Source organism: Elephantulus edwardii, unplaced genomic scaffold (genome assembly GCF_000299155.1).
Source record: "Elephantulus edwardii isolate Elephantulus edwardi_28Jun2011 unplaced genomic scaffold, EleEdw1.0 scaffold00129, whole genome shotgun sequence".
Classification (NCBI taxonomy): domain Eukaryota; kingdom Metazoa; phylum Chordata; class Mammalia; order Macroscelidea; family Macroscelididae; genus Elephantulus; species Elephantulus edwardii.
The window spans coordinates 5,514,658-5,526,611 of record NW_006399879.1 but is presented as its reverse complement, the minus strand read 5'-3'; the positions used below and the strand labels follow the sequence as shown (position 1 = coordinate 5,526,611).

At 52.5% G+C, this 11,954-nt stretch overlaps 1 protein-coding gene and 1 pseudogene across 1 annotated transcript in view; one reads left to right on the top strand and one right to left on the bottom strand.

Annotated features, from left to right (window-relative positions):
• Positions 1 to 2,286: 2,286 nt before the first annotated feature.
• Positions 2,287 to 11,954, bottom strand: part of RNF4 (ring finger protein 4) — an 11,411-nt gene continuing 1,743 nt past the window's right edge. Inside the window, exons 2-7 of the mRNA XM_006893609.1 lie at positions 9,950 to 10,064; positions 8,720 to 8,799; positions 3,628 to 3,637; positions 3,150 to 3,309; positions 2,769 to 2,817; positions 2,287 to 2,436 (exon numbers count right to left, since the gene is read on the bottom strand). Of these exons, the coding sequence (XP_006893671.1) occupies positions 2,287 to 2,436; positions 2,769 to 2,817; positions 3,150 to 3,309; positions 3,628 to 3,637; positions 8,720 to 8,799; positions 9,950 to 10,064 (564 nt within the window). The remainder of the gene's footprint in view (positions 2,437 to 2,768; positions 2,818 to 3,149; positions 3,310 to 3,627; positions 3,638 to 8,719; positions 8,800 to 9,949; positions 10,065 to 11,954) is intronic.
• Positions 3,904 to 5,819, top strand: LOC102864085 (annotated as a pseudogene).

The following is an 11,954-nucleotide window of genomic DNA, read 5'->3' as shown; positions in this document are numbered from 1 at the left end:
GGCAGAGCCAAGAGCCCTGGCAAGCTCTCACTTCCACTCCTCAGGCACTGCTCTCCATGTTTCTGGGGAAGGAATTCGGAGTGGGGTAGGGTGGGGGACAGCAATCTGGCACTCACATAGCCGTGGGCCCTAGTTCACTCGGGGGCTGAGTTCTATGGTCAGGTTTCTAGACCAGCGTACAGTCAGAGTACCAGTGTGTACATGGTACACTCTACCAGAGTACACACTGCCCGTGAGCTCTGCTCACTTGTCTCTGAGACCGTAGGGGCAGGACACCACCAGCAAGCTTACTGGTCTGGACCTGAGGGGCTGGGCTGTGGGCTCTGCTCCAAGAAAAGGCTTTGGGGCCGACTCTGGACAAGGACATCACACTTCCAAGGTGAAATCCACAGAGTGCAGTCAATGTGTGAGAACTATACAGGGGGTGAGAGTATTGTTAAGGATAGTTCCAAAGAACAAGCATTCACAAAAATTTGGTTCAAATTAATGATTTATTTCCATCTTAAGACTAACAGAGGAGTCCAAACAGACCAGAGTACATGGTGACAGTCAATGCAGAAAGGACACACCTGACCTGTGTACAGTGAGGGAGGGATACATTTGCAGGGACACCTTTTCCTATATTGCGTATCCAAGCAAGAAAACCAACACTCTACTTCCCCCAAATTAATGTACGATAAATGGCACCACTTCATCTGTCTTTATGCAAAAATTGATTCATCCTGAATTGAAGTCACCAGAGGTCTTTAGACAAGGAGTCAAATGGGCTCCGGATGTCTAAGTGGTCTTGGACAGGTGAGAAGAAAGCATTTACATGAAATTCGAAAGGAACTTAACTTTAACCATATCCACTCTGGGGGGACACTGCCATGTTGCTCTGACAGAAGGCAAGCCCCTCCCACCTCCACGCTAAGTAGAAAAGTATTACTCTTATTCAAACTAATGTGACCTGGGTCAAACAGCTGAAGAACGAAGAACCAAACTATTCTCTTCAGCCCCCAAGAGGTGAACTCTGTGCCGTGCCCCCGCTCCTTCAGATGGTGACTCAAGGTCAGTTATTGCTTCAAGGCCCGAGGGGCCCTTCCCCACCATGAAGGTTGCTGGCAAGCTAGAGCCTAACAAGGAAGGAAGGGTGGAGGTGGAGGCCAGCTGGCACCGCAAGGCTGCTGCCCTGTGCCCTCCAAGGCAGCCCAGTCAGTTCAGAGAAGGTGCCATCAAACCCACAGAGCAGGTCAAGGCGCAAAAGCCAAGAGAACAGCTTCCAAGACATTCAGAGACAGGCCAGGTGGGGCCAAGTTCTTGAAAACTGGGGGCAGAAGTCAGCTGGGGAGCAGCGTGAAAGTGAGAGCTGAGGCCACTGCCGATGCCACCACCTGCAGAGTGTGTGCCCAAGTGCCCACAGGCACCATGAGCCAAACAGGACCCTGAATGCAGGCCCCACAGTACTCTGTGTACTCTGTATCTCCTGTGCCAGGTGGACACCTGGGAGAGGTTCCTGAGAACAGTTGGTGAACAGAGCCAGGGCAGGGATGGCACTGTCCCACGCATGGCCAGGCCTCTAAGGGGCACTATCTATGTCTCCTGGGCAGCAGAGAGGTGAAGTACGGGCTTTATTGCACATGTTCAGTCATGGGAAACGGGCTGCCCTGCAGAGGTTCGCCGAACTGAAGAAATTCCCACCTGCTGAGGGGGAGGTACAGGGGACCACAGCTGACCTCTGACCTCCCAGGAAACACAGTCTGCTGGTGTGTCTTCTCAGGGCAGCAGTGGCCTGGCCTGGGACCACTCCTGCAGCTAGGCTCCTCAGCCGGCGGACAACAGGTGGCTCAGTAACTCTGGTGCACAAACTGACTGGTTATTAACTGACAAGAGGTGGTGGCCCCCAAGAGCCCAGGAGGACCGGCTCGCTCACCACCTAGGGCCAGTCCCCAGGTGACACACCCGCTGTGTGGAGAGGAAACTTCTTGGCAAACATGTAGGTTCCATCCAGGAAGAGACTGGAACCATCCTCAGCTCCACTGTGAATACGCTACGTGAGGTTCCAGAGTAGGGAACCAGGGCTCACGGACCACCCCAAACAGCAGATAGACCCTGGTCTGGGAGAGCCGAGCTCCAGCCCCACAACAAACCGGAGAGAAAGAGAGCTAAGAGGGGGTGTAACAGAGTGGGAGGCAGTTCAGGAGTTGGTTGGTAAGTTTTTGAGCTCAGCACACTGGAGGTCGGAGAGCCCCAGACCCTGCAGAAGAATCCTGGTCGGCCGGCCGTCTCCTTGAGCAACAATGCATCTCATATATAAATGGGGTGGTACCGTTTGTGGTTGATCTTTTTCCTACAAGTCGGGCAGGTGTTGGAATTTCTGAGGGAATCTCGGAGGCACTGGCTGCAGAAAACGTGGCCACATTCCGTAGAAACAACAAGACGTCCATTATGCACGATCTGGAAAGATACAAGGGCGTCCAGTTGACCTTGGGCACAGAGCCTGATAACCTCCCTATACATTCCTAGGCCTGGGGAGTGAGCAGGAGGGATGGACACGGTTAGGGGCTGAGCTCAGTGGCCAAGTGTGCGGGGCCACGAACGAGAAGTGTGCCAGGCCCTGGCTGCGGCAGTACCCCCAAAGGCCAGGTGGGCTATGGCAACCAGGCCCTTGAGGGGCAAGTCAAGGTGAGAGCTGCATTACAGGTGCCAAGGGAGTGACGAGCCCTCATCTGCCCCCCCACCCCCCACCTGAGCACCCTCCCGACTTCCTGCAGGCGCTGTCCGCTTACCTCAGAGTACCCATCCATGCAGATTGGACAGCTAACAGTGCCGGAAGGCCTGAAACCACAGGGCACCATGTCAGTGTCTAGAGACTCGACACCCACCACACGGCAGCACTGCTGCACAGATGTCCCACAAACCTGCAGGACGCCAACCATCCCAGGGCTGCAGGAGAAGGGAGGAGCAGCGGCACCAGGAGAATGGGCCAACACGCTGGGCCCATCTGTCCTCAAGCTCCACTAGGTTCACTCTGGGTCCCCAGGCCAGCCCCGATCTGGTCACTGAGGGGAAGAGGTGAACTCTCTGCCTAGCTCCCACTGTGAGCTGAGAGCAGGGTCTCTCCTGCTGCTTATGCTTCCGCCCCCCTAACAAAGTGGGAGCTCCCGTACCTGGGTCCTGCTGTGCCTTCGTCCCTGGCGTTTCTGGGTGTGTGTGGGGTCACATACACATCGCTGTCCCTGGGTGCCTCCTCATCGTCACTGCTCACCACACAGCTGTCAGCATGGTCCTCGTGCAGCCTCCGGGCATTCCTCCGGGGCCGCCGTCTCTCTGAGGTTTAGAGTGCAGTCGGGGCTGGGCCACCCACCCCCAAATTCTGCCTCCAGGGACCCTCCCTCCTTGCATGGCAAAAAGCCATCCAGATCTTCAAAAAGAAACTTCTACTATACTCCATGAGACCCAGAAGGCCCCGCCATCCCTCCCACTGAGGGGTCTGAGCTGTGGACAATGCCTGCAGGCCCCGAGCCAGGCTACAGTGTAGCCCTTAGCAGTGGAGAGCAGCCCTCCTGAAGGTCTCCCAGCTTCTGCTCCAGATCGTTCAGGGAGGTCTGTCTCTACTCAAATCAGGAGAATGAGGAAGGCACTCACCATCAACAATCTAAGAGAGGAGGAGGAGGAGGGAAAAAAGAAAAGAAGCAATTAGTGCGACAGGAAACATTCTACGGAAAACAATTCTTTAACAACAAAACGAGTGTTCCTGCTTCACCCCACTGACCCCTCTGTTGGAAGGCAGGTAGGTCCCTGGGGCTGCGCACAGTCCAGCCTTGGCCTCCAGCCTTCCCAGGCACTCTCTGCTGGGCTATCCCAGGCATGAGTCTAGGACTGAGTCTGGCAGCATCTCTGCACAGCCTGGTGCTGCCAACCATGAAGCACCATCAGTGCCAAATGCCCCAACCACGCAGGCGACGGGACCACCCCTTCAGTGTACTGCTGTGAAGACTGCAGGAGACCCAAATCCAGGGGCAGGGCCATGTGAAGCACAGGACCTTGCATGGCTAGGACCAAGGGCTGGGCCTCCACTTGCAGGAGCAGCACAGCATCCTGGTACCTGAGGACCAAGATGAAAATTCACACGAACTTGACTAACCAGACTTTTCAGAACTCTCCATCCCACTCTCTTCATCTCCCAAACCACAGGCCTCACTGCGTGAGTAGGAAGCACCACATAGGCCTCACCCCAGTTCGTGCCCACGCCCACAGAGGCAGGACGTCCCGGGCTGGGTCCGGATGCCTGCATGGCCAGCTGCTGGGTCCCAGAGCCATTCTAAAGAAGGCAGCGGAGTATCTGCCCCCTCACCGACTAGATGCTGAGCTGTTCTCCAAGTTCCTGCACCCCATGTTAGAGTCTGCTCCCCAAGATTTCTCAATGCCTATATGCTTTACTTTTGTAAAAAGTAATTCCTGTTTAAGAATAACTGGAGCGATTTCTGTTTCCCATCCTAACACCAAGAGACCAAAGGCCAACCCAGGAAGGCAGCAGGGATGAACATATTCCCTATGCAGACAAAAACACAATCTATCCACCTGCAGTGACAAAGTTGACTGTGGGAGAAGTCAAGACAGCAGCCAGGGTGTAGTCTGGGTGACATCTAGACAGGGAGCTCTGGAGACAGGCTGGGAACAATGCTGGCCCAGGAAAGACTCCATTTTGCTGGGAGCAGAAATAAACTGCAGGAGGGTGACTTCAGCTTCCTAGAGCCTCTACACAGTCCCGCCTTTGGCAAGCGTGGGCCATTTCCCAATGCTCTCTATGCTCACAAACTTCTGCTTAACGGACCTAAGATTGCGTCTTCCTCGCTGATGTTCCTACCACTGACATCAAATCCCTGGATCTCAAGGCACTGGAACACTCTCGAATATACCATCCTGACCTGCAGTCCTGCAGTCAGAATAGAGGTGGGTGGGGCCGGGGAGGACCGGCCAGGGAGGGAGGGAGGGAGGGAGGGAACCCATGCCAGCTTAACCCACACACAAAGGCTTCTGGAGGCAAAAAGCAACACAAAACCCACCACCAACAACAACAAAATGAGCCCACTTGCCTGCCTCAAGATCTCAACCAGCCCAGCAGCAAGCAGGCCCAGGACCCAAAACTCACACAAGCACCCGACCTCCTGGTGCTCATTCCACAGCATGGCTACATCAGAGGTGAGGTCACCTGTCTCAGAACGGCCCCTCGCCTGGCCCTACCCAAAACCAGGCCTTCCTCTCTTCTGGACCTTGAGACAAAGAACATTCTAGAAGCAAGCAGCAGGAAGCACTGTGCACTCAATCTGGTGCCCAGCATTTCTAACAGAGAGGCCTTTATAAAATGAGTGCCCGGGCACGCTGCGCTCTCCCGCCGCGCCCAACCCTCGTTTGCCTTCTCTGCACGCCCTCCGCTCAGCGCCCACCACGGCCACCGTTCAGCAGCTGGTAGGAAGATGGCGCCTGGTAGACAGCAAAGGCTTTGACGAGTACATGAAGGAACTGGGAGTGGGAATGGCTCTGCGGAAAATGGGTGCAATGGCCAAGCCAGACTGGCAAAGCCCTCACCGTGAAAACCGAAAGCACCTTGAAAACAACACAATTCTCCTGTAACCTGGGAGAAAAGTTTGAAGAAACTACAGCTGATGGCAGAAAAACTCAGTGTCTGCAACTTTACCGATGGTGCCTTGGTTCAGCGCCAGGGGTGGGATGGGAAGGAGAGCACAATCACCAGAAAGTTGGAAGATGGGAAATTAGTGGTGGAATGTGTTATGAACAATGTCACCTGCACTCGGATCTATGAAAAAGTAGAATAAAAAATTCCATCTTTGCTTTGGAAAGGAATTAGTTATAAGAATGAACAAGCTCAGTTCAATGAGCAGATCCCCATACCGCTTCCTTGTTGTTTCCCCACTCCTGTGTTCATTTCTTTCCGCCACACACAGTTCACGTGCAGCTGTTTCAAAGTGTTGCTTTAAGTCGAATCGTCTTCTCGGTTAGTAAATAAATGTGTTTGTGCTTAAAAAAACCCGTCACAGCACTGCACAGTCCCACGGGGGACACTCTGCACGTTGTAAGAGCAAAGAACGGGCTGTGTGGGCCGTGGCCAAGGACTTGGCCTAGTCACATAAGCCCCTCTGATAGCATATGAAATGGCACCTGTCCTTAACGCAGTTAACTAAGCTCATTCCTCTCCACTTCAACAGAATGAAAGGGAAAAACTATCTCAGTACATGCATTTGTTCAAATAAACACTGATTCATGCTTTGAAAACTTCTAACTTTAATCTGGTATCTATGCCATTTTTAAAGATTTCCCCCCCATATTTGGAATGGATTCAGAATTTTAAGGAAGGTGTAGCCAGTATACCAAGGCAAGAGCAAAAAATCAACTGGGGAAAGCCGAAACCATCATTATTTGTTGTATTAGGTGCCGTCAAGTTTAACTATGATACAGACATTTAAAAAATCTGTATATTTGAGAATAAATAATTTGTGATTAAAGCAAAACATTCAAAAAGTGAAATAAACTCTACTCACTTCTTAGAATCAGCAAAGAACCAGGAAAACAAAATGAAACTTTAAAGCAATGTCTCCTTTGGCTTCCTAAAACATCCCGCACAGTAGTTCCCACCCTGTGACGTGGGGACCTTCCGAGGGCTCTGTGGGAAGCTGCCCTGTTTCTTTTAAAATCATTTTCACTATCAGTAACTTTACAAACCAATGCTTTGTACATGTGCAACTGAACAACTGAAATCAGCAAATTACACACTGCAACGGTATTAAGAGGTATTAATGAAGATCCGGTGTGAAAAAAATATATATGAACTTTGGAAGTAAATCAGTATAAAATAAAAGGTATTAATTATAGCAGACACCACACCCAGTGTGGCCTGTCTAACTGGGATGTTATCTGAACCTCTATAGGGAAAAGCATAAAACTTTACAGGGACGCATGAAAGAACTCCACTTGAAACACTCCGATGTTCTTACACACTATGATGATCGTTTGCCCCCAGCAGAAGGCTCCAGCCTGTGGCTCTCTCCCCTTGGATGCTGGAGCAGTGTAGCAGCTCAGCATGGACAGCAGCCTTCTCTCTGAGGTCTAGACGGGACAACTCAATGGCTTCCCACCAGACAAAGATGCTAAAATGTCTGCCCGTCCCCTTTCCTTCCGTGGTTGGACGGAGGGGCTTCTCAGCGGAGCCCTAGTCTAAGTCCTAAACACAATAGGGAGCGATAGCCCACAAGTTGCCCCTGAACCCTGGGCACTACACCCCCGCAGCAAAGCCTGCTCACACTTCCTTCACAGCAGAACACGTGCCACTGCGCTATGCACCACGAAAGTCAAGGTCAACAAGATGCACTCTGGTGTCAGAGTCCACTGTTAGACGCTATGTGTAGTGTAGACCCACTAGTGGCTTCACAGAAAAAAAACACGGGCCGTCTTCTCACTGTTACAGCCTTGGAATCTCAATGAAGAGTGTGGCTTTAGAACTTCTGAGAATGGTTTCCAGTGCCTGCTTCAGCAGCACTTAAGCTACAAGAAAAAGTGGCTTTTCTATCCATTGGCTGAGCCCCACCTGGGCACAGGGTGTCCAGTTCCCTCAAGCAGACATGTGGTGTGCAGTTGACGAGTGTCTTCTACAACATCAATAGATGAGAGGCTGACACAGGAGAGCGCATCAAGAGGCTGAGAGGCCGCAGCGAGGCACAGCTTTAGGGAGTGCTGGAGACAGAGCCAGAAGTCCAGGTTCTGCTTGCTGGACTGAAGCTGACTTGGGACTGCTAGGGGACAAAGCTTGCTGGACGACTGAGGAAACCAGAGGCCTCTTGCATCTGTGCTGCTCGACTTTTAGGGTGATAGCCTTTGCTCTTCCTCGCCCCTCACACCCTGTTCCCCTAGTAAGCCACACAACATTCTCAACAACACTGGACCCAGTGATTAACGGACAGAGGAAGAGCAGAGCAGACAACCCTGTCTGACCAAAGACTAGAATTATCGGACGTTACTGAGGGGACAGTTGCACGTTAGGAAACCGGAGGATGTGAGACTCGGCCTTTTCCGAGCGGTTGTTGCTGCTTATGTTACCACGGCTCTTTTTACAGAGTCACTCAGAGTCAGAAGCAATGTGACAGCAGCAAGTGAGTGAGGTCACAACAGCTGAAAGCCAGCCCCCACTCCTGTCCTGTGTGACCAGCTCCCAGCACACAGGGCCACTGCCCTGCCCATGACTGGTTTCACATAAAGGCCAAAGCAGCTAGTACAGGCTCTGTTCTCCCCGGGGTCACAGGACCAGAGCACCAGGTGACAATGCAGGACACCTGTGTCCCAAGCGCCACAGCGACTGCAGCGGCTTCCCAGAGGCAGTGCTGAGCAAGTGGCCTGTCCCTCTGCCAGGACAGAAGGGTCCCACTTCACCAGGGTGTCGTCTGATCCCCATCATCCCCATAACCACAGCGGGCCTTGCTCCCTTAGAGGCTGAACCCCAGGCCCGAGGGCCCACAGCTCATGTGCATGGAGGGTGGAGCTCGCTCTAAAGCACCTCAGTGTTCAGCTGTGCAAAGGCCTGGTCACAAGGTCCTGCTATCTATAAGCTACCATAATCCATCTTCCAGAGACTGCCCGTTTTGCCTTCTGGTCATGGAGAACAAGCTTAGACAATGGCCAGTGCTCTACATCAAGGACCAGCCCACTCTCCCCACCTTGCACTTACCACAACAGAGTCGTTGTGAGTCAGGTCAACGACCACGGGTTCCAAGGACTCACAGGTGAGGTCCACAATTTCATCTCCAGCTTCAAAAGAAAACATTTCAGAAGCATCAGGAGGAAAGAAAAATACATCAACAGCACAGGGTGAACCCAAAGACATCATGCTGACCAAACCAGTCACAAATGGTCACACTACATGTCAAAGAGGCCAATACCCAGTGGAAGACCAGCAGTGGCTCATCGGGATGGCATCTGGGAGGGACATTCACATGACGACAGTTCGGGATGACAGAACATCGATAGCACAGCTTGAGGACGTGAGCAAAGTCACCGCATTTAAAGGCAAAAGCTGTGTCCATGTTCTGACCAATGTTTTTTTTAATTAAAGAATCAAACAAAAGTAGTGCACGTTTATACAAACTAAAAACCTGGCCCTCAATGTGATGGACACACAGTGACCACAAGAGGTTCGAGCCGGGTGACATCAGCGCGGATGCAGTGGGCCAGGCTTCGCTCCGCTGTTCACGGGGTTTATGGGTCAACACCCTCCTAACGACAACAAAGAACCCTGAAGCACTGAGCAGAGAGAACGAAGGTCAACCCTGTCCTCGGGGAAGGTCAGCAGAGCACTGCAGGCCTCATCCCTGAGTGGGAACAGTTTGCAGGTGCACCCCTGGGGTGACAGTCCCCCACAGCGAAGCCTCACACCCCTTGGAAAGGCAGAGGTGACTGAGAGGGCACTGTGAGCACCCTCCACACAGGTGCCCAGTGGACTGAATGGCCACCTCCAAACCGAGCAGGATCTTAAAAACCCAAAATCACATCTACTGTCACCAGGTAAATGCTGACTCGAATCTTGGCCACCACTGACCACAGCCTTGGTCTCAATCTTCCCACAAGCAGACCACCAGGGCAGCCTGAGGGAGTCTCAATGTACACCAAAGACAGAGAAGACAGTGTTCCTACTCAAGGTCTCAAGGTGTGACAGGAGAAAATGCCTGGCTATAGATCCTGGAGTTCTCCTGAAGACATCAGTCAGAGCTCTGCCTGGCTGAGCCTGTCCCGGAAGTGCTGCCCGCCCAGCATGGTACTCAGTCCCCTCGTTACTAACCTACTCTGTCCCTGACAACCCCACACAGCAGGCTTGAGCAGCGTCCATTTCTGGTGAGCTTGCACTATGATCACCCTCTTGCTGTGTCCAGACACCCCGACCACAGGTGTGCTGCCCACTTACTGCTTTCCAGAAGCTCAATGGGCTCCGCCTCCACGGCCATCTCGGGTGGGGAGGGCACTAACCGGGTTCGCTTCTGGCCTTGTCTGGAATTGACTGTTCCACCCCGACGTTTTCTCTGCGGAGATTGAAGAAAATGAGTTAAACATTCCAGAAGCTCTTGACCAGCAATGACTTCAGCAAGTCAGACAACAGCAGTACAACTCGGGACAGTCTCAACTCCTGGACATACTTGACGCTGAGGTCCTTCAAACAGGAGATTCTAGTTTACAGACTCTTTACAGAGAACGAAACCCCCCAAAACAGCGTGAACTCACACTTGGCTAAGTGTAACCTGTATATCATCAAACTGTGGCTGCGTCAGAAGCACGCCACGCCCTCTGACAGGGGCCGCATGGTCCAGGTCAGAATCAGACCCTGGCACTGAGCAGCCTCTACTCACAAGACGCCACAGCTGCTCTCTCATGAAGCCTCTTCTATTTCTTACCTCACGTATTTTTCTGTCTCCAGTATTGAGAGCATCAGGTGTGGACACCTGGTCTCTGGGAAATATGACACCTAGCCTTCAGAAGAGCGCTTGCTGGGCGTCTCACCAGTTCAAACATGGTCAGGATCCTCCGTGGGCCGCAAGCCCAAGCCCCTTCCTCCCACCCTCGCGTGTCTGGCTTGCCAACGTGCTCAACAGGTCTGACCCACTGGCTCCAAAGAAAACCTGGGAATGTGCTTCCTTCCCATGCAGCCTCCACACAGGCACTGACCTGCTAGACTCCTTGTAGCACCCTACCCCCACTGCCTGCTGGGTGATTGGGAAAAGGTACTACACTTCTTTTTTTTAAAAAAAATTTATTATTTTCCATGGGTGTACAATCGAATCAGATCTAACTGGTACAGGAGGAGACTGTCCCTCCTTCTCCAGCAGAGCATTGGTGGATTCAAACTGTGTACTTCTGGGATTGCAGAGCAGCTTCTTGCTATGAGGCCACCAGAGCCATTCTCCCATCTGCCCCTCGTGTGCTCTGTCAGCGTCTCCTTTTTAGTTAGAACTCTTGGAGGCACCCAAGTGTGGCGCAAAATCTGACCACATGCTCACCACCAGACAAAGTGACTCCATTCCTGGAGAAATGGTGTCTGGGGGCCTCCTGACCAGGAATGGGGGGAGGAGCACCCAAGACTGCAGTGAGGGACTCTGGGGGCTGTTTCAAATCACATTTTCTTCACAAGGGTGGACCCAGTGGAGCAGAGCCCACTGCTGTTTTCTGAGCACAAGAGTGATGAGTATCAGCAGCGCACTGGACGAGGACTGCGCCCGGGCATGGTCAGCAGGAGGAAGAAGAGCGTGTCCACAGAAGTCGCTGAGACTGTGGCATCATCTCATGTCACTGAGGCCTCCTGTGCTCCTGCACAACAAGCGAACAGCACAGGTGGCTCTTTAACACCTGGTCCACTGGAGAGGCAGCCACTCTCTCGGAATCAGCTGTTTGAACTACAGATGCTTAGAATTATCCAGAAGGGACAGTCTTGGCAGATGGGCCCTGGGAGAAGCACACAGGGGCAGGAGACCTGCAGGGGATCTTCTTCTAGAGCCATGGAAATCCAGGTGACATCTGGATTATATCAAGAGTTCCAACAGTAATTACAAAGGTCCCAGAATAGAAGAAAACTCACTGCGGGTTACTACCAACATGCTCACATTGGACTAGAGATGACACAGAAAAAGGAAACTTAAAGGGACACTCTCAATCGGCTCTCTCTGGTTAATTCCAGGAAACCCGAGTCCTGCCTTGTCTATCACATGAGCATCTGTCCAAAACCCCAGCCATAGGGAGCTCTGGTGGCCTAGTGCCAAGATGCTGCACTACAATCCCAGAGGTCGTTGTTGTTTGTTGTTATGTGCCGTCGAGTCGTTTGCGACTCATAGCGACCCTATGTACAACAGCCCTAAACCACTGCTCTATCCTGCGCCAACCGCACTGCCTCTGACACTCCCATCGCGATTACCCCAGTCACA